At 43.0% G+C, this 27,392-nt stretch overlaps 1 protein-coding gene across 2 annotated transcripts in view; it reads right to left on the bottom strand.

Annotated features, from left to right (window-relative positions):
• Positions 1 to 27,392, bottom strand: part of NSF (N-ethylmaleimide sensitive factor, vesicle fusing ATPase) — an 82,843-nt gene that overhangs the window by 6,563 nt on the left and 48,888 nt on the right. For both annotated transcript variants that reach the window (XM_087770104.1, XM_087770103.1), the window contains exons 10-19: positions 26,053 to 26,218; positions 25,423 to 25,497; positions 21,634 to 21,821; positions 17,014 to 17,109; positions 16,225 to 16,381; positions 14,945 to 15,078; positions 13,652 to 13,718; positions 13,376 to 13,455; positions 4,705 to 4,839; positions 3,763 to 3,876 (exon numbers count right to left, since the gene is read on the bottom strand). In XM_087770104.1, coding sequence (XP_087626230.1) covers positions 3,763 to 3,876; positions 4,705 to 4,839; positions 13,376 to 13,455; positions 13,652 to 13,718; positions 14,945 to 15,078; positions 16,225 to 16,381; positions 17,014 to 17,109; positions 21,634 to 21,821; positions 25,423 to 25,497; positions 26,053 to 26,218 — 1,212 coding nt within the window. The remainder of the gene's footprint in view (positions 1 to 3,762; positions 3,877 to 4,704; positions 4,840 to 13,375; positions 13,456 to 13,651; positions 13,719 to 14,944; positions 15,079 to 16,224; positions 16,382 to 17,013; positions 17,110 to 21,633; positions 21,822 to 25,422; positions 25,498 to 26,052; positions 26,219 to 27,392) is intronic.

Below are 27,392 nucleotides of genomic sequence, written 5' to 3'. Positions count from 1 at the left end.
GACTCTTTCACATCTCAGATTGACCCAAGGAATCATGAACACTGAGACAGAGCAAGGCATGACTTCTGGCCATCGGTGGAAGGCCCAAAGCTGATAGAAAGAAAACGTCACTCAGAACAGTTGGAGGGCCTGGCTTATTCGAAGGTTACTTATCTCACTGACTGACACAGGGATCAAGAGTATTATCTACCTGCAGAGAAGATGGTCCTGTTGCCAGGACCTTGGTGAAACCTTAGGAAACCATGGAAAAGTCATCACAATCAGGAAATGACAACAAAGGATCAATCAGATAGTTCTGTTAAGAAAACCAACATGATCTGAGATGGACATATACAAACAAATCTCTTCTTTTCATTCCTAGAAAATTTGTACTACTGCCGCCGGCTGGAATTCAAACTTGCCCATGCCAGTGTTCTGCTTCCCACATCAAAGATGCTGCCTCCCCACCCCTTTTCACTCGGACATAAGAAAGTGGCCATGCTAAGACCCTTTGTCCATAATCTATACTGACACAGTTTCTACAGGCTCTTTGGGAGGAACAGCATTTATCTGCAGACACAATATCTGGCCCCGAAGACTAAAGCGGCAAACTTGATCAAATAGCTTATTAAAAACCACAGACACAAAACCAGAAGGTTGATCTGCCCGGCAAGGAGCAGAAAATGGTGTCAACAGAATGCAAAGAGGAAGCAGGTTCAGGACTCGAACAGACCCTCTAGTGCCCTGTGAAAGGAGAAATGCTGCTGTCAAACTGGATGAAAGATTTCCTAGAAGAACAGCGTGGAGACTGATTCGGTGACGCAGCTCAGACAAGTGGCAAGAAAATGGCTGTTCCTTCCTAGGTAATGCAGTTTCCCCAGGACTTGCCTGGGAGGCCTTCAGAAAAATGGCAACTGAAGAGGCTTCATTAATCTTCAGTCCAGAGAAGAGGAGATAGTCCATCAAGACGTGCATGCCCTTGAGTAGTACAGTACTCCTGTAAACCTGTCATAAAATCCAAACTCTTAGTGTGTCCAGATACAGCGTTTAGTTTAAAATAACATAGGCAATATTATATGATGACCTTTCAAAATAAGTTCCCATGTAAGTTAAAGTACATTACAGACAAACGACTTAGATTAACTTACGTTTTATTTATGCTAAACAGAAGTTACCAAATCAGGAAATACTGGAGGTGCAAAAAGGGGCCTTCTGGAAAGCTGCCTGGCTTATTCAGGTTCCTGCTCCAAGAAGAAGAGAGACCTTGGGTTTTGGAGTGTTGCCAGCGAGGTCCAAGAGCAACAGGACAGGCAGGCAAAATAAGCAGAAGGAACCAGCCTCCTAGCTATGGAAAAAGAAGGCTCATGTATCCAGCAGCACCCCAGGGTAGGGTTGCAGCATCAGGGCAGGGTGAAGCTAGCGTGGCACCCGATAGCACTGTGAGGTGGTCCATGTACTGCAGCCAAGGATACTTCAAAACTAAACTTTTCTGGATTCACGTGGCAAATCATGAGTGTATCCATTCATCAAAGACTTCTTTTGAACAAGAACATAACATCATTCCAGGACACTCAATGTATACAAGATGACCAAAGTATGTGACACTAAATATGAGTAGTTCGACATTAAAGAAGGCCAGGAACAGCAATAAACATAGTTTGAGGGAAACGAAGCTGCCAAAAAGTGTGGGTTTACAAGGCTCGTAAACAAGGTAACAAAGCAACCCAAGATACCAGAGCAATGCAGTGGTTCACGGTACTCCAAGGAAGGATTTTGATATTGAGAGACTGGTTCACCAAGACTTTAGTCTGAAATAAGCTGAAAGTCATTTGAACAGCTTAAGAACACCTACATATAGCATAGATTGGGTTCACTCATCTAATAAAACAAAAAAACACAGTTAGATTCAGTGACTGCAGACAAAGAAACTAGGTGCACATTTTTTGCAAAGAATCCATTCACCATGGGATCTAATCAGCTGAATTTGCAGAAATTTCATCCATCACTTGGAATTTTTAAGGGATTTCAGGTTCAAATCTCTTTCTAAAAAGCTGTGGTCCAGCTCACTGAAAAAAGGAACTTCCCATTTGGTGAAATTCTGCTTTCCTGTAAAAGCTAGCCAAATTAGATATCATTGTGGTCTTTCAATGCATTCAGATATGAATGTTCTCCTATTTCATGAAAGCCTGTATTGCTTTCCTGTATTTATAGCAGTTCAGCAGGTGGAGTCATGTAAACACCTCAGACCTTTTGAAACAGAACGTCTTCATATTTAGCTTCCATATGCTATTACCTATGCTATTACACAATTACCTGAATTGACTGTAATAACGTAAGTCGCCTTGCTACCAACCATCCACGTATAGTAGCAAAGGTGGATTATCAGTCATCTATATCGATAGTAGCAGCCCTTCATTTTACACTTCTTCAATTTGTCAGAAATGGCAGAGAGTCACGGTTCTGCCTGTCTTCTCCCAGCCTGACTGGTCATGGACTCATCTACAAAACGGTGGTCTGGTTAAAAAAAAAACAAAATGCACAAGAGCAGTTTACCTGTCTGCAGAGTCTAGGGCAGCGTGAAGACTCCCTATCTACAGCATCATAGGTGTGCAGCCACGGGGCAATGCTGTGAACAAGGCCGAGGCAAGCATTTCCACCCATGCTCCAGATTCAGAACTGCCCATAATTTACATAACCTTCACCTTCAGTTTTGAAAAGAACCAACACTTAAGGTCAAAGCAGCAAAAGAAAACGTCCTGTGTCAGAAGAAGGAATCCATTGTCAAGGCTAAGTGAAATGGACTGCAACAGAGCCAGGCAGTCCCTGAAGGTCTGCACCCCTTAAATACATTTAATACATGTGAGCAATGACTTACTGACTTGCCTGTAGGTATGGAATTAAAAGCCAAGGAAGAAGAGGAAAAAGTAATCTAGATAAATGACTTTATTCCCTGAGGTGACATCCAGTCAGAGCATATCCTTAGTGCTGTGCAAGTTTTAACAGAATTGTGAATAGTGAACAGAGGGATACATGACTTATATGCTGCTAAACTACATGCCTCTTAGCTTATGCTCAGCCTCTCCTAGGAAGATCTAAGGACAGTTCACTCAGCTGCACTAAATCCATTTGATGTGAAAAGAGAGTGTGTGTGAGGGGGGGAAGGACTCAGAAGGGCGCTGAAATGTCAGCCGTGGAGGATTAGGGCTGCACGCTACACCCTCTCATTTTTAGCATGCATATACTGTCGAGCACAAGCTTGATGGCTGGCTTGCAGGCATAGATGATGGGTGCGGGGGAGGGTTAAGAGCTACATATTTCTACCCTCTGCAATTATTTTCTTTAAAGTGCTGAAAGTGGAAAATAAAGAGAAGAGCAGCTGAACAGCCTGACAGATTTATCTTCTTCAGGGAAAGAGCACATACACCTGCACAGGCACCTTTTTCTTTTAAAAAAAAAAAAAATCCTAAGTGATTGCTATCTGCAATCTTAACATGCTGGGTGTAGAGAAGACATTTCATGAAAGGTAAGTTAATCCAATCCCTCAGTTGCCAGATGCTCTTCTCTGAAGTGCAGCTCTAAACAGCCTATAGGCACTGTGGTTTTTAAAGATCTCTCCGTGGACCAAGACCTGGTGATTTCTTTGTTCAGAAAATTTCTTCTCACTGTAGCTCTTTTCTCAGTTAAACCAATTCAAAGCAGCTAAAGTAGGAGTCTGCAGAGAAGTGGGAACCTCTAAGACTGCTCTGTTTACCCCAGTCAGTCCTGGACCAGAAACATTCTTACTTGTAATGACATTTCTATCAGCATCAGCAGCTTCTTGATACCAATCCAGACAGCCTTCTGTTTGACATTCTGTGCAATAGTGCTGCGTTCCTTGTCTTTGAAGCTACCCAGGAGCTGGGGAAAAGAAAAAGGAAAAAAAAAAACAAAAAAAATCAACAACAGGAGACTGTCAGTAGGAATAATGCTACCTAACTCAGGGAAAAGGGAACGAGAAGCTAGAAAGCATTTTCTAGCTTAGAATGAAAATTTGTTGCAATATATCCAGACAAGGCAAAACACTTAGATTCTTTTATTCCATAATGGCTCTTTTCATAACATCTCCAATGGAACAGTTAGTGATTCTCTTTTATGACGCATTCAGGTTCTCTCCAGATCAGAGCCGAGAAGGAAGAGAGTGGCTCAAGCCACAGTAAGTTTTCAAAACTGCTGCAAGAGTGTGTGTGTCTTTCAGGCTTTGGTGATATTATCATCGTGAGAATTTTGCAAGTTTGCACAAAAGATTTGCCTGTTAAGTTTATTTTAACAGCCTTCAATATTCAGTACAATTTCCACTATGGCATAGAATAAGAAGCCATTAAGGGCATGCATTTATAAAGTACCTATAATCTCTTCAGCACCAAACACCTTCATCTGATGTTGTTCCAATTCCTGAGAGCTTGGGACCCTCCAGGCACAGTCAGTTTAAGTGTCCCAATTATATTCATTACCCGCTTCCATGCCCTCGGAATCTTTCAATCCACTCCACAAACTTTTTCCCTAGACCTACCGTTCTCTCATTTTGCCTTCATTTATTATGTGAAAAAGTCATTCGGAGAAGCCTTAGAACTGTTATGTTATGACATAATGTTAAGTGGGACAGCATTCCCAAATGCAGAGCTACTGCAAAATCACTCATTTACAGCAAACTTTGAGCTTGTTTGTCATCCTTGAACTTTTTCTCACCTCCAAAGCCTCCATCAGCTGCTCCCCTGTTGCAATGTTGGGCACATGAATTGTAGTGCTGAAAGCATTCAGCATTTCCATTTCCTGCAGGACATCTTTGCGACTGGTGGTTCCGATGATTAGAAGCTTGCGACCCTGTCCGCACAATGGAATAAGTGTCAAGAAAGGAAAAACAAGAGAGGAACCAGCCTTGGGAAGTTTCAGCTAACTACAAATGGAAAATGGCCATGTAAAAATACCCTGTAAAACAAAATGAGTAGGATTAAATCTGTCAGTAACTGAAGTAGTCAACATCAACCATACAAGACTAGGATTAGATTTCAGAAGTCAGAGTAATGCCACCAACAGGGTCCAAAAATTATGGTACACAGAAGACCCACCCATACTCACAGCTTTCCCACCTTACCTTGCCTTCTAAATTCATCATTATAAACAGCTCAGTCCTCATTAAACTGAAAAGCACGAGCAAACCCCCACTCCCAAATGCTGAATTACAGATGACTTCTCGGGGAAACGACCCGTCTTTAGAAATCCTGTGGGTACAGTGAATTCCCTGCCACTGTACAGACAGTTCCAACGGTTTTACAGCTCACGCTTTAAGAGCGGAGGTTGCTGTAAGTCCCTAAGATTTCCCATTGCCAGTGTGGTTGTATAAAAGGACAGTACCACGTCTGGCAGCCTCCGAGTTCAAACCGACAGTGCACACACCAATTCCAAGTTGGCCTGAGCAATAACAGGGTTTATAAATAATAGAGCAATGAATGGAAAACATCAACTGCCAATAAAAATCAACTTTTGTTAGTTCTTCTTGCAAATGCCGTTTCAATGCTATGTGAATTTTACCGTGCGGTGTTCAGACACTGATAAATGTTGGCTGATGGAAGGAGCTGTTGGGATTAGCAGCTGTGATCGGTTCAGAACACAAGGAGCCCGTGGGTTGAGGAGAGGCCTGGCTGGTCAGGTATCCTCCTCATTTGCTGTACAGAAGTTTAGCTGATGCTCAGAGACAACGAGTAAAGTTTTATATTTCAACTTCGTGACACAAAACTCTGTTCATCATTATAAAAAAAAAAAAAACACCAAACAAAACCTTAAAAAACTATCCCTACAGAGCAGCCAGAATTAATTTCATAAGCGTTTTGCATTCCTTTGACAAAGGATGAAAACCTATTTAAACTTAATACATCTTTGATGAAGATGATGCGCCTTCGCAGCATTTGTTTCTTGTTCCCCGAGTGCCACTGTACGCGCTGGCTCTCTGTGTTTGGAGAGATGACACTCCTGCTTTGGGGGAGGGACAATGAGAAAGCACCAGAACCGGTAACGAGCTCAAGCGCTCGCTTCAAGTTTGGTTTTAGCCTAAGACAGCAGAAGGAGGTAACGCCTGGCAGGCTGAAACCAGAGCACGCCCCAGGTCACCAGCTTCACACAAAGGCTGTGTCAGGGAAACGCTGTGCTAACCCTTCTGCGTATTAAGCGCTGCCTCCACCTCGGGAGGCACCACGCTCACCGGCTCGGCCACCGCTTGAGAGGGGGAAACCCTCAGAAACCTACTGGGCAATTTAATGGGGAAAAGCAGCCAATTCCTGAACCGGCGACAGAAATGCCAGGTTTAAAACGGCAGTGGGAGTAGGGAATGCTTTATTACTAGACAAAACTTGCTTGCTGGCAGCACACAGCAAGCAGAAAAAGGCCTGAGTGTCAAAATGTCTGTAGGTAGCCTTGAGATGGGCATACAACGTCCACAGAAAGCATAAATACAACTATTCTGTAGGCTGCTGCTTCCACTGTGTTCTGCATGTCCACGGCTTTACAATTGCGCGTTATTTGTTTCCTTTTTGATGGTCATTGTGTAGCAAGGCCAGGAAAATATTATTTTACAAGTTTGAGCCAAATCTGAGCAATTCAGTAAGATCGTGCATGCAAAGATGAAAAAACAATGCACTCAGTGGAGAGTGAATGGCATTTGATCCTCACTCCTACGAGGAATTCAAAAAGCCCCATCAGGTCCTCATTTTCAGCTAAAGCACTTAATAGACCAAGAAAAATAAATGATGCTTGGCAACAGAAAAGCTTTTTGCCTACATGAAAACAAAATTTCAGCTGTCTTCATCTTTGGAAGCGGTTGGTAAAACAGACTTTAAAGACAGGCTTGGAAGCTGTGTGAAGTGAGTCCCCCAAGAACACTCGAGCCATCGCCTGCTCGGGAACCACAGAAGCGTGGCACAAACACCTCTCACGTTTGCTCTGAAGTTACCACGCAAGGACAAGGTTAAAAGGTGCCTTCAGCTTGCTAAGACATACTCGGGATAGCAGCACGTGTGACAGCAGAACTGATGCATGCTTAAAATCTCCAGAACGCAGAGATAGGGATTATCAGCAGATTTGACTGAGAAAATTTCATCTCGATTCTCATTTACTTTGCTTTCGTGGTTGCTCTGTATTTCCTCAACACGCTGTCCTCAGTGGGTTTTTGTTCAATTCATAAATAACACTGATATATCGGATATTATATATGCTATAACTCAGTAAAAAGCATAAGCCCCGTAAGGAGAATTTCTGCTACCTTATTCAAAAAAATGTAACAAGTCACACGCATGCTGTTAGGCACCTTCGAACAGTTTTCTCCTTATACAGGTAAGGCGCTGGGGTACAGAGGAAGCCGAAGACAGACTCTTGAACTGAACTGAGACCTCCAAAACACGCACCAACCCCCTCTGGCAAGCACAAACCCGTGCAATGCTGCACCACCAAGACCGATCTGCTTTACAAGCTCTAGCAATTCTTCTAAAAAAATTGTTTATTACTGTATGTAACTCTCAAAATCCCGAATAGCTTGGGTGAGGGATTGTGTTAATAACAGTTTCCCATGAACTATGAGCACTTTACGGGGAAAAAAAAAAACGCTGAACTGCAGCCAGCAAGGCAGTATCTGTCCCCAAAATATAGCTAACAGCATGTGTACAGTGCCCGGCAGAGCAGAGAAGACATCACTCAAGGGAATAACAGCGTGCAGGATCCTGGCTTGAAGGACGCTACCTGAGCAACCTCTACGTGGATGAAGTCCATGCATTATAATAAAAAAGGAGCCTAGTTTGGGGTTTCATCAGAGACTAAAAGGTCTCACCAGGAAAGGATGTAAGCAGCACAGAAATGCAATTAGTGAGGTGAGTTTTACCTCCTGTAACTTCAGGTGTCCACGTATGATCTCATTCTCTGCATTTCCTTCGTAGTTAATGGAGCCCAGATGACACGGACCTCCTCCCAGAAAAGCTGCCTACACTCTGGACTCATACAGCAAACTATTTTCTAAACAACTAGTTCAGTCGTAGAAAACCAAACCGCTGACAGCCACGTTTAGTCAGATGAATCCCAAACTTGCTGTAAATCAGGCCAGCGGACAATTACTACACACGCAAAAATGACTCTAAATGACTTATTACCATTTAGGAAAGCCACCGGAATGGGTCATTGTGGCAAGTTCTGAGAAAACACCAGCTCGATGCTAAATCTTACTCAAACTGCAAACACTGAGACATTTTTAGAATGGGAAAAGAGTAAAACAAAAGTCTTTAGTCTGCCATATGAACGCAGGCTGCTCTTGAAGACACTAAGCAATCCTAGCCATTTCAAATACATCACTGAGTTGGAGAAATCAGAGGAAAGCAATGGGGATGGGCACAAATACGGAATAACTTCCCTAATTAGACTCTTGGTAAATTGATGGAGGTAAACAGAGAGGTCTATAAAATCACAGATGGTGTAGAGGAGATGAGGGGGGAACTGCTGTTTCTCAAACTAAAAACGAGGGAGCGCTACATGAAGCTATCAAGCATCAGTTTTAAACTGAAGAAAAGGATGTTTACTTTCACCATACAGCTCAGTTGAACTCAGGCAAGCATGACACTAAGAATGGCAAAAGCTTAACAAGGTTTGAAAGCAACGGGACAGGTTAACAGAGGTCAGATCCATCTGCAGTTTTTAGGTATCTCTGCCAGGATCCATGCTCAGGACCCTGAACCACTGACAACTGAAGGGTTGAAAACTTCGCAGGACAGATGAGTACTCTGCAAAACAGTGCTGAAAATTTTTTAACAGCTCCACCCAAAACATACTGATTTTTTCCCTGCTTTCTTCAAAAGAAGCTATGCGCTTCAACTTGCTACCTTTAAACTTGACCCATTGGAAAACCAGTTACCGTAAAACAAGCATAATCTCTGCTGTATCAATTACTAAAAGAAAATGAAGTGTCAGGAGCCTCTTGTACTTTTCAAAGTTTCAGGCAACTTGCTCAGCAAACAAGTGGAAAACCTACAAGTCAGAAATGTTTTGCCCCAGGCGTTACCACAAAAGCATGAAAAGCCAGCAAGCCAAAGTGAAAAAGCTGCCCTCGCCCAACTACTCTGCGGCGACAACACACCACAGGATACCACTGATTTATTCTTGCTGTTGGGAGATGCACTGCTAAAGTGCCCCCAGTTTCAGAAATATTCACATTTTTGATCCTTAGTTTCTACAGCAGCCATTGCAAAGGCAACGTGCCGTGTGTTCAGCCCACAGAAGATCAGGATTCAAGCTGAACTTCCAAAAATCAGGCATAACAAAACAATAACTACCACGGAAGGAGGAACTTGGCTTTTCAACAGCTCAAGATCATTTGGTGTCAGACTCCTTACCGGGGCAGTTCTAGGCCTAGTTCTTCCTTAAATGCAGGCACATCACTGAAGTCTGGATTCAACCCGCCCGTTTTTAGGCAATAAAAGTGCCCCAGTTCAGAGCCCAAGATCCCTCTACACTGATGGGGGGATACCCAGCAGAGAGGTGCGCGTCTTGCCCCGCTGCCTTCTAGAAGTGGCGTAGCCCTGAATTTCACCTCTCTACTGCAGGGATTTTAACCGAATAAAGGATACAGTCGTGCAGAGAACTATGGGACTCAAAGCTGAAAGAGGAAGTAGTTTTAAACGACTACATTTTCAAGCATTATGAGACGGATTCTTCTAACGCAGTATTCACTTCCTAATGGGCACCACATTATTGCCTTGACTACCGAAGACGAACTAGAACATAAAAGAATTAAATAGACTCTGCTACGAGCAAACGGAGTCTCAACGTGTCAGCGGAGTCTCAGATTACAGAATTTCAGCAAATCTAACCAGCCCTAGGCAAGGGGAGTTGAGGGGAGCTTGAACTATGCGATAACCAAGTATTGGTGGGTCCTGAAGTGCCTCTCTCGGTCACCCACCAGCCGTTCAACTCAACTTTGGACCTTGGATATTTTTACGCGTGTGTTTTGGGTTATCAACAATTCTTCACATGTAATGGGAGAAAACACGAATCCCCAGGTTTACAAGTATAAAGGTAACGTCGCTGATGATTGGAGTGGCTTCCAATTCACACCAAGTGACGTGGAATCAGGAATGCATCTGGGATTATATCAAACAAGGAGATTATTCCCCCTTTCCCCCGTCAACTTTCATAAATCGGCAAAAGCCTCCCGTGTCCCGGAGAGGAAAGGGGCAGGGGGCCTCTGGGAGCAGTGGAAGGGCATCCACAAGAGCGGTCGAGAGCATCTCGCTAAGCCAGACATTTCATAACACTGCACAAATTGTACGTCCAGCTTAGTGCGGGGATGCTGCAATGGTCTTTCACCCTTTGAGCCAATTGTTAGCTTTTCACAGGAACCAGCAGGGAAGCACATGTGAAACCTCTGTGGGGCTGGTGAGTGTCTCCATGCCTTGTGTGACTCTGCATGTAGATGAAGCAGCTTCGTCTTTCGGAGCTGCTGCTGCTTAGTTCTCAGAGAAGTCCTTTTCTCCCGCTTGGCTCCCTGCTGCGACAGTCCTTTTCAGTCTTTCTATCCCCCCCCAGTCTCTTCTCCTGCACAACACAGGGAAACTTGATTGAAATAAAGACCCAAGAGAACATGGTTTATTTTCTTCTCTTCAATCCATTTTAGAAAAGCTTTTTAATTGGTTTAAAAAAAGATGCTAAACAAAATGCAGTGTTTTTCAGTCTTCTTGAACTAGTAGTAATAGATACCACTATTTAAGCATTGCTGAGTGGAACTAGCAGGCATGAGCTGTGACCAGGAATTTAAAGCAAACTCAGAGATGTTTCTAGTTTCTTTAAAGTCTAACGTGTTTACTCTCAAAACTTCTGCAAAGTACAAACAAGCCAGAAAGCCCAGAAAACCAGAAGCTTCAAGTATTTGTCCTTCCCACACCACGTTAAAATAATATAGCCTCAATAGCAAGAGGGGAGTCTGGGAGGCAGCTTTCATAAACCAATTCAACAGAGACATATTCCTCAATGCATAATTAATAAGATTTCATCCCAGAAATGCTCCTCTTGCACACGTAGCCTACAGTAATTGTAGGAAGCTGCCTGCACATTAAGTATACTCTCTGCAAGTGATGTGACAACGCCGTGTGAATACATAATCTGGGCCACAAAGATGGGAGCAGCAGAGCTGCGCTGCTGAAACGCGCCCTCCGCTTCCCACTCGCGCCTCGCTTGCGGTTTCAGCTGCTTCGCTGTTCCCGTTTCTAAGCTTTTCAAATCAACTCGATATTTCGGGCCCCTCTGACGAGTGAAATGGTAAAGAGCCTGATAGCAACAGAGAACAGGTATTGCCTTCCTAGCATCTTGCCAACGATTGCTCTCTCACAGGCACGTGCCTGGCATGTCCCAGGACACTCCATCTTTACGAGGCACGAACCTAAACCATGAGCCCAATCTCACAGAAACTCGTGTTGGTTTGACCTCATAGAGCAGGTTAGTACTCATGTACCTTTAAAGCATCTATCTGCACCTCAAATTACAACAAAACCCCTGAAACCAGCCATTACTCCCAAATAAATTGCTCCCCAAGGGAACTAGTCATCTCAGAGGGAACTTGGAAGGGCGTCGATTAACCAGCAGTACTATCTCCCTCGTGGGTGTCTCACTTGAGCTTAAAACCCCCAAGAGTCTCCATGCCCAAATTCAATCTTTTTCACAGTAAACATTCACAGCAGAAAAGGCCTTTTCCTACATGACTCTACCTCTCATATAGTGTTGGTTATTTTAATGAAAATGTCCCCACATGCCATGACTATCACAGGGAACTCGCAGGAAACAGACACGCTAGGAAGAACCTTATCAGCAGCAGCCCAAAGGGTCCGTCTAACCCGCTGTCCTAGCTTCCACAGTAGCCAGTAGTGGACGTTTCGGGGAAAAAAAAAACCCACATCATCAGTCAAACAGTGACATTTCCTCAGAAAACTCTCTCTCTACCCTCCAACAATTTATGGCTTAAGTCACCGTAATATTGGCTGTCAACCCAAAGTCTTCCAGCCTCAAGGGCATTTCAAACATTGCAAAGTACAAATCTCTAGCAACATGCATAAACTTGGCAAATATCTGAGAGCTTCGAGCCCTGCATCCTGCTTTCAGGGAGACTCGGGTGCCAACAAAAGTGCATCTAAGCAGCAAAATACACTCAGAGGATGCAATGAGAAAATGGACAATTTAACATTTTAAGTTCCTTTGACAACTGAACCAAATCAAGTTCTATTTTGCCCTATTGATCTATGTGAACAATCATTTCCTGGTGCTGTGGAAATACCCAGCAATAGGTCAACGATTACATGAGATTATGACGATCAAAAATGGTTGTGCCATTGCATACAGGCAGCCTTTCTGTTCCAATGTATGTGATAATGGAATCCGAGTTTTATGTTAGAGACTTCACACGGCACAGAAAGCTCACTGGGAAAAATCCTTGTTCTCCTGGGCTGACAGTCACAAGGGGAACTTCAGGGCCTGTGGCATTACGATTTAGTTCAAAGTTCTATATTTGAAAGGCCTTTTCGCCAAACTCTCTAATGAAAACAACACTCACGCATACGTTACTGTTTCCAGGATATTAAAAATGACACAAAAAATGAGTTCATCCAGGCTGTGCTTCTCTGCTTTTTCCTGACGCCACCTTTCAAGGTTTTCCTGTTAGCATGCTATTTAGTTATGCAGATACTTTGACGCACACAGCAGAATTCCAGTGAACAACAAGAAAAATGGCAAACAAAAAAGAAGAGTCCCTGCCTGTTTGTCTCAATCAGGGCAAGCTTCAGAAACGTTATCACTTGCGATGTTCTTAAATCTCCTCAAGCCAGAAAGCGCAAATAGACAGGATCAGCATGAGATGCAAGATCTTAAGCTTTCCTCACCCACTGTAATTAACACCTGATAATTTCAAGTTAAGAACAAATTAAAACCCTGACATCCACCGTCATACATTACTTAGAAATTGATTTCTAAATAAGGAGGGAGCACGTCATTGAGCCAGGGATTGATTTGAACTGTTTAGTTCCTTAGATAATCAGACAGCAGACAGCTGGTATGTTTAAGTTTTACATGGTGAAGGTTAAACTTGTTTCCTTAGTCAGTATTTCTACGGCTAACTGCAGAAGATTCAGCCTTAAGTAATTAGATAATTAAAGTTGAATCCTTTGTGGTTATCCTAGAAATGTCGAACCCAATGAACAGCAGCAGGGTGGGATTAACTTGACTGAATCAGAGACAATAGCACTAATACCACTGGCAGCACAGCAGCTATCAGCAAGACACAAAGCTCCCCACTGTCAAAATTATGATAGGAACAGGGCATCTCGTCCCTCGATTACTTTCTTACCTGAGGGGGGGCCTTCTTTAGCAGTACAAGAAGGGCTTGCAACACCAGATTAGAGAACCGTGGTCCGATTGGGACATAATCTGAAATGAAAAATGCATTTTAATGCCCACTAAGCAGATGCACATTTAAGGCACTTCACTGTATCAAAACCAGTTCAAGGCTCCCGAAGTAAATGGTTCCAGATCATTTCCAGTTTGCAATATTTCAATATTGCAAATATTTCAATATTTCTGCACAGCAGACAACATAGCTCTCTCTCTCATCATCCTAACTCACCCAGGAGTCTCTCAATGTCGTCCACAACAACACAGCTGAGTTGGGACTTGTACGCATCATCAAAGATCTAAAAAACAGCAAAATGACTCATTGTTAAATCTCAGCAGCAAAACTACAATAGTCATGATAGGACCTGTTGATGTGTTTTTAGCTAAACACAGCAGTGTTTAGAGGAATAAACAGAGAATGAAAAAGATAAGTACCAAGAGACTAGACTCTACCTGCATTTAATAAAACACTGCCATCTCGACAAAGTCAGAGCCCAGTTTGGTTCCTTTATCCCATACACTTTGCAAAAAAGCCAGCTGCCCTACGTTTCATTGTAAGCAACGGACAAAACAGAGCACCATTTCTCTGTTTTTTGGAGCTAGGGCAATACTGATAATACAGCAACACACACAGACCCTCACAATTGTAATGCAATTGTGAAGCTTTTATACCCAGGCTGGATATTGGTTACTTTTCCTAACAGCTTACTGCAGGGAGAACAGACCTACTCAGGTACGGATCGAGCCTCCACATCACCCTTTACAGAGCGGCAAACCAGTGTCCTGCAAAGCTTTGACTGAAACAATAAGCAGCACTAAGGCCATCAGCGGTACTGCAGGCCTACCTCAGCATACGCCGACTCAAGTGAGGTCCAAAAGGCTCCTTTTTGAGTCTAAATTACAAACTGGGCTTCCAGCTATGAGCACATTGCTTCTCTTAGAAACTATGCAGTCCTGCAACAAGCTGATCTTAGAGTAACATTTCACCTACACGCTTCATTCAGTATCATTCAGCTAGAAGAATAAGTGCTGGCTTGCTTCAGACAATGAAATCTCCTTCCTTCCACCTGGCTACTTGAAATTATTTAAGACGTTCAACTTGTTTGCATTCCCCCTGCTCCCCAAGTTGTTAAAACTCTTGTTTAACTAAACATTACCACCTCAAAACTGTTCCCAGTCTCATTCAGGCAGGATTTATTCTTTCCAAGTGCAACTCTAAGCCCTTCCTGCCTTTGCCTTTGCAGACAGAGCTCCAGACTTGCTCATCACAGATCAGGTGTTTTGTTCCACCGTTAGTCATGATTACATATCAGACCCAACTGGGACAGAGCCTTGCCATTTTCCCTGAGTCACTTAGTGTCAGCGCCACAAAAAGATTCATTCAACTTTATAAATAAACATATGCACAGGAATTTAGGACCTACAGAGAGCAGAGAACACAATCACAAGGGTAATTCACTTTTCTGTCCACTGGAGAACATAGAATTGGATTGTAATCAAGCAAAAGAGTAGGACACGTAAGTACCTTCTTCATAGCTTGGCACTTGGCCGTTTCAGAAAATCCGATCATCTTATCAGGAGAACAGATCTTGATAAAGGGGAAGTTGGATTCTTCTGCTATTTTTGCTGCTAAAGCAGTCTTCCCACTGTGGGGGGGACCTGAAACAAAGGACAAACATAATGAAACAATAAGGGAGAAAACAGCGCTGGTAAGGCTCAGCACGGATGATATTTGAAACACGTTTATAATCTCATTCAGAGGTATCCGCATTTTGAAATGACCTTTTCTTCTACTTGCAGAAGGAACACACTAACTCCTAGTGTAATCCAGTCCTCCAGACGAAGGGAATTAATGCAACTATTTGAGCACATGCAGACTGATTTGCCATGAAACCATCACAAAAGGGGACGTTACAGATTTTGTAGGACTGGCCACTGCACCAAAATTAGCACATGTTTGTATACTGGAGAAACTTCTTGAACTATGTTTATGCCCCTTCTAAATATGATTTCTGCAGGTACTGTGGCAAACAAGTCAACAGCATGAATGCCAGATAAATATTGACAATTTGTGATTTGCCTGAATTCACACCAGAATAATTCAAACAGGGACCAAAGACACATCTTAATCCATACACCTAATACAAATCAATTTGGAGTGCAAGAAGGTATTGCATACAAGTGATATGTTGGCCGCAAGCGCACTGAATTATTCAGGGGATCTATTCAAGGTTAATTTCAAAGCTACAGACCACTAAGCAATAGTGGTAATCCACATTTTTTGACTTCAGGAAAAGAAAGAGGGAAGCGCTAAATAACAAATTCTACTCCAGTACCTGTAACGTAGATATCGGAACTAGTTTCCTAGACTCTTCATAGTCAATAACAGTCTAGGATAGAGGGCAATCCACCTGTAACAGCAGATGCCTAAATGTGGCCGGATGAACTGCTGTTTGAACTCAGCTAATTACACTGCTGAGCTCTCCAGTGCCTTCAAAGAGAATTTAGACAACTAACTCAGCTAGAGACGTTTGCACTGCAAAACTTCCACATTTAGGTTATTAACTGGGTACCTTCACTTCATTGTTCCAAGAACAGGATTTCTCTCAGGCCAAGAAGCCAGTTTTAATATCCAAAGCAATTTCACCCAAGTAAACTGGAAAAGATCAATTCTATTTTTCCTCCCATGTGTTTCTTTTACGTACAGTTGCAGGATATAACAGATCACCACTTGGGCAACTGATAGGAATAGTTTACAGAAGTCGCTTGGTTTTTTTAATATATATTTTTTTTTCTTAAATTTACCTTCTAGAAGAACGCTAACCAAAGGAGTGCGGTCACTGTTCTTAGTTTGTTGCACAAGCAGCTCCCCATCATCCAATACCCTTGTTACTGGATCACCCCACTTAATAATACCATTCATGATGTAGCTTGCATAGTCTTCCTGGTTGGTTCCAAACGCCTGTATTAAGAGGGAACATTTATTTTGAAATTTTGTATCACATCAGAAAAACATGAAACAATTAAACATCAGCAAAGCGACCAGGACCAAGTCTCTGGAAGATGCTTAAGTGAGACAGCCAGTACTGGAAGACCCATTGGTGACACACAACCTTGCAGTTCAAAGGACGGAACACTGTTGGAGACCATGCACATTTAGGAACATCTTTCCATGTACCCTCAAAACAAATTCTAACCAGTGCAAGTTGCCAATGGGTTCTGAATCCATGCCATTTAAAGACAATTTTCAAAGATGAGGCTTAAACCTCCTACTACAGTCCATATTAAAGCTGTCATCCGTTAACTGAAGCAGCCTAAAAGGGAGAGCGTACATATGACAAGGAGAAGAAATTCCAAGTTGCTCTCTTCATTTGTTCTATTCCTTTTTACGATCCTTGCATGCAACAAAAGGTACAAAACAGCGTCTTAGCACTGCAGGCAGAAAGCAGCTCCCTGCTTTCATTCCTACAACACAGGACACAGTATGTCAGCCCACGGTGCACCATTGCATGTCTGATCCCAGAAGGAAGTTGCTACCTCATGTCATTAACTGTAGTGGGTGACTACTACAGGAGTTACATAGTGCCTACTTACTGGTTTGATATCATTCTCCAAAGATGCAAAGAAGTCTCCTCTTGTCACGCGCAAGCTCTCTGCCTTCTCCATATCCACTTCCACTTTGTTGCTGGCCTAATAAAGGCAATAAAAGACACTGAAGTACAGCAGTACCGCACACAACCCCTTATCAACTTCCATCCACGGATCCAAGCCTGTAGTTGGTCTGCGTCAATAAGAAAAATGCTTCTTAACAGGACCTTTGTTGGACATAGGCTGGATACCACTGGAGAAATCATCATCTTCACAGAGCCACATCCATATGCCAGCCCCACAAAGTCATTAAGTAACAGTTGTTCCACTCCACCAGGTGGAAAGCTGAAGTGAAGAGCACGGCCATGACCGCACATTTCAGAGAAGCGACCCCAGCTAAGAACAGGACTGAAGCTCTGCACCATCCTTGTTGCTGCTGCGCTACCTTGACTACATAAACCAAGCGTCAGAGGCTCAGACCAGCACTTGGTGTGGCACTGACTTCACTGAAGATTAAATTTCTAAAAGTTGCTGTAGTTACGTAGGTTCCCTTTAGAGCAGGGAACTACTCTTTCCATTTAGAGGCTGTAGAAAAAATTCCTCGTTATGCTTTCTGGGTGCTGGACGGGAAGGGGATGAAGTTTCCTTCATTGTGTGACTTTTTTCAGAAAGACAAATCAAAGTTTGGTTTAACCCAACTCTGAATCTCTGAATCTACCACGCCACCTTTGGCAACTAAGCCTAAAATGAGAATTATTCACACACCTCTGTTTCAGGAGGTTTTAGTTTTCTATTCAAACCATGCACTCTCCTCTCCATACAAGAAAATCCCCTTAAAGACTTTCAAGGGGACTGGTAAATACTAGATTTCTTTCTGCTTCATCTTTATTTGCTTCATTTCAACCAAAGCCATGAGTCTTCCCAAGGTAGCGCTATTGGTATTACTTGGAATAAATACGCTGCAGTTAGCTCAGCTCATATTTCACTCCTTTCTAAATGAAAAGCGTGACCTTCTTCCCTTCTGCCAATCCCAAACCATCCAGCGACATTTAAAAGGTAATGACGGGAAGCAAATACACAGCGGAGACAGCACTACTGCAGTCTTCTCTTGTAACTCATTTCTCAGTCACAACTAGAGGTAGCACGAGGAGGTGGCCCAAAGCTGCTCACGCTGCAGCCCAAAGAGGTTTTTAATTCTTGAGAACAACTTGAGAGTAGCCTTTAAAGCTGGAGACTTTATTTAGATGTCTGTAAGACTTTAAAGACAGCTGCAGATGTATTACTGAGCATGGCTGCAGCGGCGCAATACGAAGCAGCTCCATTTACAAGGATTATTTGTAGATCTGCAAGTATATTGATTGCCTTGGGCAGCAATCAGGAATTAAATGGATTTGAAACAACTTTTCCACTCGACGGCATACAAACACTGCCTATTACGTACTAATCCTATGGGTGCAGTCTGCTGAGGATCCCGAGTGGAGTCGGAGATATCAGAAAAAGGATTAGTCACAAGAGGGGGCAGAAGTTGATCTGTGCAAAGCAATTCATCTAATTGTTAAGTGGTAAGGCAGAAATCTATTTTTAAGTAGCATCAAGATGAGGCAAAAGATCTTCATTCTTTTTCCGCCAAAGTGCAGCCTTGAAAGGCTTTTGATAATTTCTGAATTCGCCAATTATACCACAGCAAATTTCTCTAGATTCCAAAACCAGCATAATTTTCATTGAAAGTAACCCCCGTCTTACACCACCACCTGCTTCCACCCGAGAGTACAATGGCCTTACGTGATCTGGTAGCTCAGGAGGCAAAAATCTGGGATTTCAAGGAGTTTCTTGGAAGGCATAGCAGCCTCTATCACCTTTGCCTAAGACCAAGGTGGTGGATAAGTCAAATAACTTTGACCCTCAAAGAGGTGTCTCAGACATTCTCTTCTGACTAGGATGATCTCCAAGAACAAGGAGTGGTGCACTTGAGCGTGGGAAGGAAAAAAAATCGTAATAAAAATAATCACATTATGCTTGTCTTGTAGAGTAGCAAATGCAGCCTCTAAACAGCAACCTCAGGCCCCCAGACTGGCCAATAACGCTGTGCCAAACGAATGGCTGTGAGCAGAGGATGGCTGAAATGACAGAGTCCCTTCTCACAAAAACCCCCACCAAGCAGAAATACAGGATGGCAAATCTACCAGACCAGTGGGGCTTTACTACAGGTTGATCACTCCTCCACTTTGCAGAGGGAAGTGTACTTGCCACACCATCAATATATTCCTGAAGTTGTTGGTACACTTAAAAACAGAGGATTTTCTTTCTTTCCTAGCCTTTAATGAGTTAGACGTTTTAATTTTTAACACACACACTTCGAGAGATTATCAGAAGAGTTTAAATGATTCAGAAGAATAATGCCCCTTGATTTTCAATTTGTGCTCTTGCTTCTCATAGGTGCTTCTGAAAACTAGGTCAGGCCGATGATGTATATTTTAAATTTTGCAGTACTCGTAGGAGAGAATAAAATACCTTAGTGCATCATTCGGCTGAAGACATCTTCAGAATAAACAATAAGATTATCCAAAAATACTACGTCAAAGTGTTTGAAAAGAAAAACAAAGTGTGGCTGCTTCCCATTTGGAAGATACACGCATGTATTATTAAGATGTCAATCACATACCAACCTGAAGAAGGGGACTGCTCTCTTACATTTACGCATTGCCATTTTCTCTTCTCCCACTGGGACATTTTGGCACAACGGAGAATATATCAAAACACTAATGGTCCCCAAAGTCACCCAAAATTCAAGCATTGAAAAAACAGCAACTATAAGCAAAATTAATTATTTAAGGAAAATGTTTTGCTCGCGAAGGGATGAAAATACTTCCAGAGGTGCTGATTTTTTTTCTTTTGAGACAGAACACAAGAAAATGAGAAGTTCTCAATGTTTGTGGGTTTTTGCTATAGGAAACAATTAATTACTTTTCAATTATTATGGCTGTACAAGAAAAATTAGCAGAAAGAGCCATTTTTCCTTTAGAATGAGTGCTCCCAAGAGATACAAACGTCTAAGCAACCAAATGATTTCTCTCCCTTTAAAAAACACATGATTTGCTTTCCTCATATTCGAGGCTGAACAGGCATTTTACTCAAAAACACGCCAGTGCTGTGGAATTGATGGCTTTTCTCTGCAGTAATTCACACCAGTTCTTGGCCACTAGAGCAAAGGGGCTGCGTCTTTGAGCCTCCTTCTTCACGAACTAATCATCTCGTATTTCAACACCATCAAATACTGTGTTTTGCATCTGGATTAATATAACCTGACATTTCATGGTCCTTAACTCCTTTCTAGTTAAAAAATACACCGACCTCCCAGAATCAGCAAACATTGGGAAAGCAAGGCAATGTTCCTCTAGAACGGAGGGAGCTGAGAACATTACAAGTCCCTACGCACACTGAGACGGTCATCACGCGAGTTCCTTATTTGAAATGGAAGACATTATACGAGCCCCTTCTGAATTCGACCAAGATTTTAGCATCAGCAACATCTTGGAGCACAAGATTCCTTCCACAGCTTAAATCCTCCTTCACCCAACGCACAGCTCCTTTGCTTTGCTTTGGGCATGGCTCGGCCGGTATCGTTTGCTGCTCTCTCAGCTCTTGTATTGGGACAGAGTAAACAATCATTCCCCATTCACCGATTCCAATCCACTCATGATTTCACATACTTTTCATAACCCTTCACCATAGTTTTTTCAGGCTGAGAAATCCTACTCTAACCATTCTTCCAATGAAAATCCTCCTATACCTCCTATACTTACCTTTCTGTATCCTACTTCTACCAGAACCTTTCCAAGGTGGGTGTCCCAGGACTGCACAGATTCAAATACACCAGGGATTTTAACCGTGACATAATCACAGCCTCACTTTTGCTCTGTATACTTCTCCTAGTAAATTCTACTGTTGCATTTGCTTTTTTCACTGATAAGGACTGAGCCGATATTTCGAGATCATTGTAACTCCAAGAACTGGACCCCACGTAATGGTCAGGTCAGTCCCTATCACTGCCTATACCTTTTTGAATTTTCTCTCCCCAAAAATTCTCTTTTTGAATTTTCTCTCTTCTCTTCAATTCACTGACTACATATTGTGCGCTCGCATGATATCAAATGCCTTCTGCAGTTTTCCATAGGTGGCCTTCATCTTTATGACCACAAAACAGCTATGAGCTTGTAACCTCGCTTTTCCCCCCTCTATACAGATCGTTTATGAATACATCGAGCTGCACAGGCTCCAGCAGAGATCCCTCCCACGCGACCGGCTGTTCTCACTTCCACCTCTTGTCTCCTGGGTCCAATCCATTAAATTGAGCTCAAGACTTTCCTTTCAGTTTTATAAAAATATATTGACAAACAATCACCTGCCATTCCCACTGCGCTATGCAAGAGCCACGGGAAGGTCAGGAGATGAAAGAGGCAATTCAGAACCATATAAAAGCACAGTGAAAAGGTGGTGTCCGTATCAATTTCATCTCTAAGGCATGCTGAGATGCCATTACCCATTTGGAAGCAAACATGCAAGAAAAGACTCCACGCATAATTACTCTCCCTTTTTTTCCCCCCAGCGAGAGACGACAGGACTGACCTTAATGTGTCTGTTCATAGCAGTAGACTGAGCAGCTCGAACTAACCCTTCTAACTCAGCACCGCTGAAGTTTTTAGTCTCAACTGCCAGTTCTGCAATGTCCACATCTTCAGCCAGCAGCTGGTGTTCCCGCATCCGTACCGTGTGGATATGAAGAATCTGAAATCGACCCTTCTCATCCGGCAAGCCTGAGATTTTAAACAGAACACAGGTCATTCAGTGCCTCGGCACCGCAACTGCAGCAAAGCCTTTCCCTCTCCTCAGTGGTCCTACCTCCAAGGCTCTTTCTCACCAGGAGCAACTCATTCTTACAAGTAGAATATTTGATAATGCTTTTTGTTTGAGAACATTCAGTTACACGAACTGCCCTTGGCAAATTGATTAGCATCACCGCCAAACTAGAGATAAAAAGTGTAATGTTTAGTTTCTTTCCTCAGGGTTCCTCCAAGTTGGTTGCTCTCAGGCTTCCATACCAGGAATTCACCTTACACAAAGACAATCCGGTCAGTCCCTTGGCATCCCCAAAGCCAGTTCCCACCTTGTAATTCTCATAGAATTGTAAAACCATTGAATAGTTTGGATTGGAAGGGAACTCTAAAGACCTAGTCCACCCCCCCGTGCCATGGACAGGGACATCAGTCACTAGATCAGGTTGCTCAAAGCCCCGTCCAACCTGACTTTGAACACTTCTAACGATGAAGCAGCCTCAGCTTCTCTGGGCAACCTGGTCCAGTGTCTCATCGCCCTCATGGTACTTTTCTCCCTTATATCCAATATAAGCCTACCCTCCTTCAGGTTAAAACCGGTGCCCCTTGTCCTGTCACTACAGGCCCTGGTAGTAAAATCTCTCCCGTACTTGTAAGCCCCCTTTAAGTACTGCAAGGCTGCAATGAGGTCTCCCCGGAGCCTCCTCTTCTCCAGGCTGAGCAACCCCAACTCTCTCAGCCTGTCTTCGCAGCAGAGGTGTTTCCCAGCCCTCGGACCATTTTCGTGGCCTCCTCTGGACCCGCTCCACAGTGCGCACATTTTCTTTAATCTTCCTTTTCTGACCAATGCACCTTTAGAAGCCCTTCTTATTCTTCGCATCCCTTGGCAAATTTAGCTCCAACTGTGCCCTAGCTTTCCTGATCCCATCCCTACACATCCAGGCAGGGTCCCTATGTTCTTCCCAGGGTACATGTCCCTGGTTCCACTGCCTGTGCATTTTTTTCTTACACTTCAGTTTGACCAGGAGGCCCTTACTGAGCCACGCTGGTCTCCTGCCTTCCTCGCCCAGTTTCTTACATACAGGAATCAAGAGCTCGTGTGCTAAGAAAAATGTCCTTAAAGAGCTGCCAGCTCTGTCCTGCTCCTTCATCCCTAAGGGCAGTTAGTTTCCCAGGGGTTCCCATCCACTAATTACTTAATCAACTGAGAGTTCCCTCTCCTAAAATTCAGGGTCTTGACTTTACTCTTCACCTGGCCCATGCCATTCTCATACAACGTTCATTTCCTCCGATTGAGGTGACCATTTCCCAGTTGGCACCTTGGCAAGTCCCTTCTAAAAGGCATGTAATGGAAGGTACAGAAAAGCCTTTTTGTAAAAGAAAGCATAACAAGTCAGTCTGGCACATCATCATCTTGCTAAAACCACGCTGTTCTTTAGCTCACTTTCCAATCTACCTTCACAGCCTTTATTACGAGGATCTTATAATTTGCACTGATTAGTGTTTGTGCTGAGGGTATGTGAAAAGACATTTTAAAATGTGGATAGTCCCCAGCAGTCTTCAGTCCTTATCATCTGATAATTTAGTCTAGGGATGTCTTGCTCAGTCCCTGGAATTTATTCAATTTAATTAACTTTTGTCAACTAAAGGTGCAAGTACTACACCTGCAATACAATCAACCTCACCTGGGCTTACTAATGACAGTCACTGTTAGGTATTTGTTTTCAAGTATGAGATTGTTCAAAGGCGACTGTCATTGTGGCTACGCTTCTTTGTCCCTAACCCACACTTTCTTTATTGAGTCTTTCCTTCAATTCCTTGGAGCTGTGTTAGTGTGTAAAGACCGTATCTGGCTACAGCTTTTGCCAATGCTAATTCTCTCTCATTGCTATTCATCAGCCTGACTTCTAATAATTCTCTATGTACTGCTATACGCTTCTTTTCACAATTTTTGGGTTTTGTGTATTGTGCTAGAAATAGGCGCCAGTCTCCTCCAATGTTTTTTCCTGCACCTAACAAATGTATTGGTCTCTTAAGTCTCCAGCGTATTTGATACCATCCATGCTGTCCGTGCTCCACAGCTCGTGCTCTAGGTGAATCTCTAGTCCTCATTCGTGCACGAGCTACACGCACAGTAATGCCCGATATAAACTGTTCCCTGCAGTGCTCAAGGACAGCACCAGCATCGGCCCACTGCCCGGGTTACCTCTGCAGCTGCCTCAGGAGTCACCAGCTTCCCTTCCTCATCCCTTCTTTTGCCTAAAATCTTTCCTTTCCAGCTATCACAAATACTCTTTCCTGCTTCTGGCTCTTTCGAAGAGTGACGTTACCCTTTAAGGATAAGAGAAAAAATCCCTAGCAAGCTCTGAAGATTACATTGACAGATCAAATTTCAAGAGTTTTCCCACAGTTCAGACAATTACAATTTTGCCTGCCACTCTAGTATGGCATTATATGATTTTTAGGGTTATATGGGCACTTTCATCTGATTTTCTGCAAGTGAAAGCAAACAGACCCTATTAACACTCATGGCCTTGCCTGTTCCTTTTTTGTGACTCATTACAGTTTGAGAATTTTTACCTTTACAATAGTAGGGGCCTAACTCAGAGCACAGAAAATATTTTGTGACATTTCTATGTCTGTGGAAGGTTAGGGGAAAATGTTTTATGAGCTCTTCCAAACTACACATCTGAAACTGCATTTCCAATCTTTAAATTAAACACAGATCTCAACCAATTTCGGTTTCCCACTGCAGGACAGGATCATGAAGCTTTTAATCAGTCCCAGCTATTCTCTATTCAAACCTTCTGTGAATTGCTAACCTCAGAACTGAGCACCACAGTCTAGTCACCCTTTAGACTCCACCATGATCTTTACTAATCCAAATTCTGATCTCAAATGCAAAGTCAGAGACTTGTTTTCATGAACCTAAGAGGATCTGGCCTTAATTTCTTAATAAATCCTACATTATCAGATATTCCATTATTTAATCCGCATTGGTGTCAGGCAGATGTGTACAATTACAAAACATACACTAGAATAAATGGTTAACAGAGCTCTTCAGCCCACTTTTAGTTCTGTTGATGCAAGTAATCCAGACCTGCTGCTGTCAGAAACCAATAGCCAATGCTATTTAACAGTTGCTGCTCCTGCAGTGAAAGTCACCATTATCGCTTCATGCAAATAAAGTGCTCTGCACCTCTGCACTTCCTCCAGGTCAAGAATTGCTCACACACTGTACTTGCCTGCTCTACAAGTTCAACAGTCCTGCAGTTTCCACCTAGGAATGATCTGGTGCCATTACTTGGCTCCTTTCATTCATGGAAGAGATTCAGGGTCCTGCCTGCCCGTACCTATCCACTCTGCTGGAAGGAAACTGATATCAGGTCAATGGGTTATCAGTAGGGAAGTCTAAAATGGCATTTTAATTGGCTGATTAAATTTACTTGTAACATTATGGAGCGAGCTGCATGAACTTTAGCACCTCTGCCATCCTGGTTAACTGGTCACACTACGATATATATTTGCTCTACTATTGTAAATACATGTGAGCTTATATATTGCGATATGCTAACTTGCTTACCAATCTCCATTTTCACCTCCAGTCTCCCTGGTCTCAGCAGAGCCTCATCAATCAGGTCAGGTCTGTTGGTCATTCCTAAATTCAAAGTTAAAAACAAAATAAGCATTATCTGAGGTTACTAAGTGGGTCTCCAACTCCTGAATACAGCCTGTAGAGCTAAGAAGATACCTCAAAGAGTCTCAAGAAAACAGACAAAAGATACCCATCTCCAGAAATACTGGAAAAGTCATGCCCTGAAGTAGAGTCAGGGCAACAGGGATCAAACCTGTATCTGCGACTGTATCTGCAGGGCTCCTGGCATCACAACAGCCCGACAACACAGCTAGAGAAGCCCCACTCCTTCATATGCCGATGCATCAATGCATATTATTCCTTGCACACTTTCTTAAACTATGAAACACTTTCTAGCAAAAGCTAAAGGAGAAAATTGTTGAAAGCAGCAATATCAGCCGATCACAGCACCATCACCCTTTAAATCTGCTACTGATGCTTGTTAAATAGCAGTCATTCAGTCTGGATTAGTCCAAGCAGATCCCATGCCAGTAATGATAACTTAGTTGACCTGCAGCGAGCAAAATGTCAGCAGTCTTCAAGCAGACCCCATAACAGAGAAAGTAAGCACCATCATACCAATCACGAGGATGTTATTGAGCTGCTCTACTCCATCAATTTTAGACAGCAACTGGTTTACAACAGTATCGTGGACTCCAGTGCTACCCGCCATGCTTCCTCTCTGCTTGCAGATTGCATCAATCTCATCAAAAATGATGATATGCACACCGCTGTTTGCTCCAAGCTATTGGAGAGAAAAACATGTCAGGAATGCCACATGTCATCACCGAAAGCAATCCAAACAAAACAGTAACTTCTCAACAAGCTCAGCCACGGAGATACAGAACACTGATACCTCCAAGTGTTTTTAGGATCGCATTATGTCTGTATCAGACCCCCTTTCCAGAATAACATCTTGCCATCCTCCAAAACGGGGTGGTTGGGGGGCTTTGCCCAAACACAGGACTTCACAGCTGACACTGGTAAGAGAAGCAGCGTTTCAAGGAAGAGGACTAGACTGAACAAGACGAGCACAAGCCCCAAGCTGGAACAGACAGCTCAAAGGGTCACGGTACTCGGTACGGGGGAAAGCCCTCCGAAAGGGAGACGGAGAACAAAGCACTTCTGTGGAGGGATGCACCTAATGTGGGAGATACCCCGGGTGGTACTAAAGTTAGGAAATATACAGCTTGCCAGAGTAGCTTTGTTCTTAATATTTTTAAGGAGCCCATTCGCTCAGTGCCAATCAGAACAGAACCGCTTATTTCCAGGTTCACTCGGAGGTGAACCAGTGGCAGCTGGTAAGAGAACAGGATACTTTTTGTGACTGTGTTACGAGGCTTTTCCCCTTCAAATTCCACCTCTAAAACATCTGTTGTGGACAGGGGAGACCATGTTAACACTGGGTAAATGTGCTGTCCCTGGCAATCTGCCCCAGACACAAGTCATTACAATACCAACCTTTTCGAGACCTTTTTAATCTCGCAACTTGTCAACAGGACCATCCCCTCCAGCCAATATAAAGTCTATTTTAACAGGTGTGTTATTGCAAAGGAAAAGAAGCTCACAGCTCTCAGTTATATTGCAACAACCAGAGAGAAGGAGATTGTTTACATCGGTATGGGTTACCATGCAAAGCTGACTTATTGATTAATAAATCTTTTGCAGAAGAAAATCAAACGATTTCAAGCCGCTAGCAAAAGCTGCAGTCTTGTTAAGCGTAAATAAAATTAAAGGGAAACTATGTCCTTTGCTAATGTCTTCTGAAAAACTTCCCCATATTTAATTGTGACTCGCCTGAAATTGTATTTTCTTTACCAGAAAATCTTATCAAGATTAAGCGATCCACAGCAGAGAAAAGTTACCATAGCACACATGAAATAAGTATTTACACCTTCAGACTAAAGATTGGGCTTTTG

The sequence above is a fragment of the Nipponia nippon genome, unplaced genomic scaffold (assembly GCF_047370975.1).
Source record: "Nipponia nippon isolate SJK-2023a ecotype South Korea unplaced genomic scaffold, ASM4737097v1 scaffold_32, whole genome shotgun sequence".
Classification (NCBI taxonomy): Eukaryota; Metazoa; Chordata; class Aves; order Pelecaniformes; family Threskiornithidae; genus Nipponia; species Nipponia nippon.
Note: the sequence above shows the minus strand (reverse complement) of the source record. Positions and strands in the feature narration are given on the sequence as shown.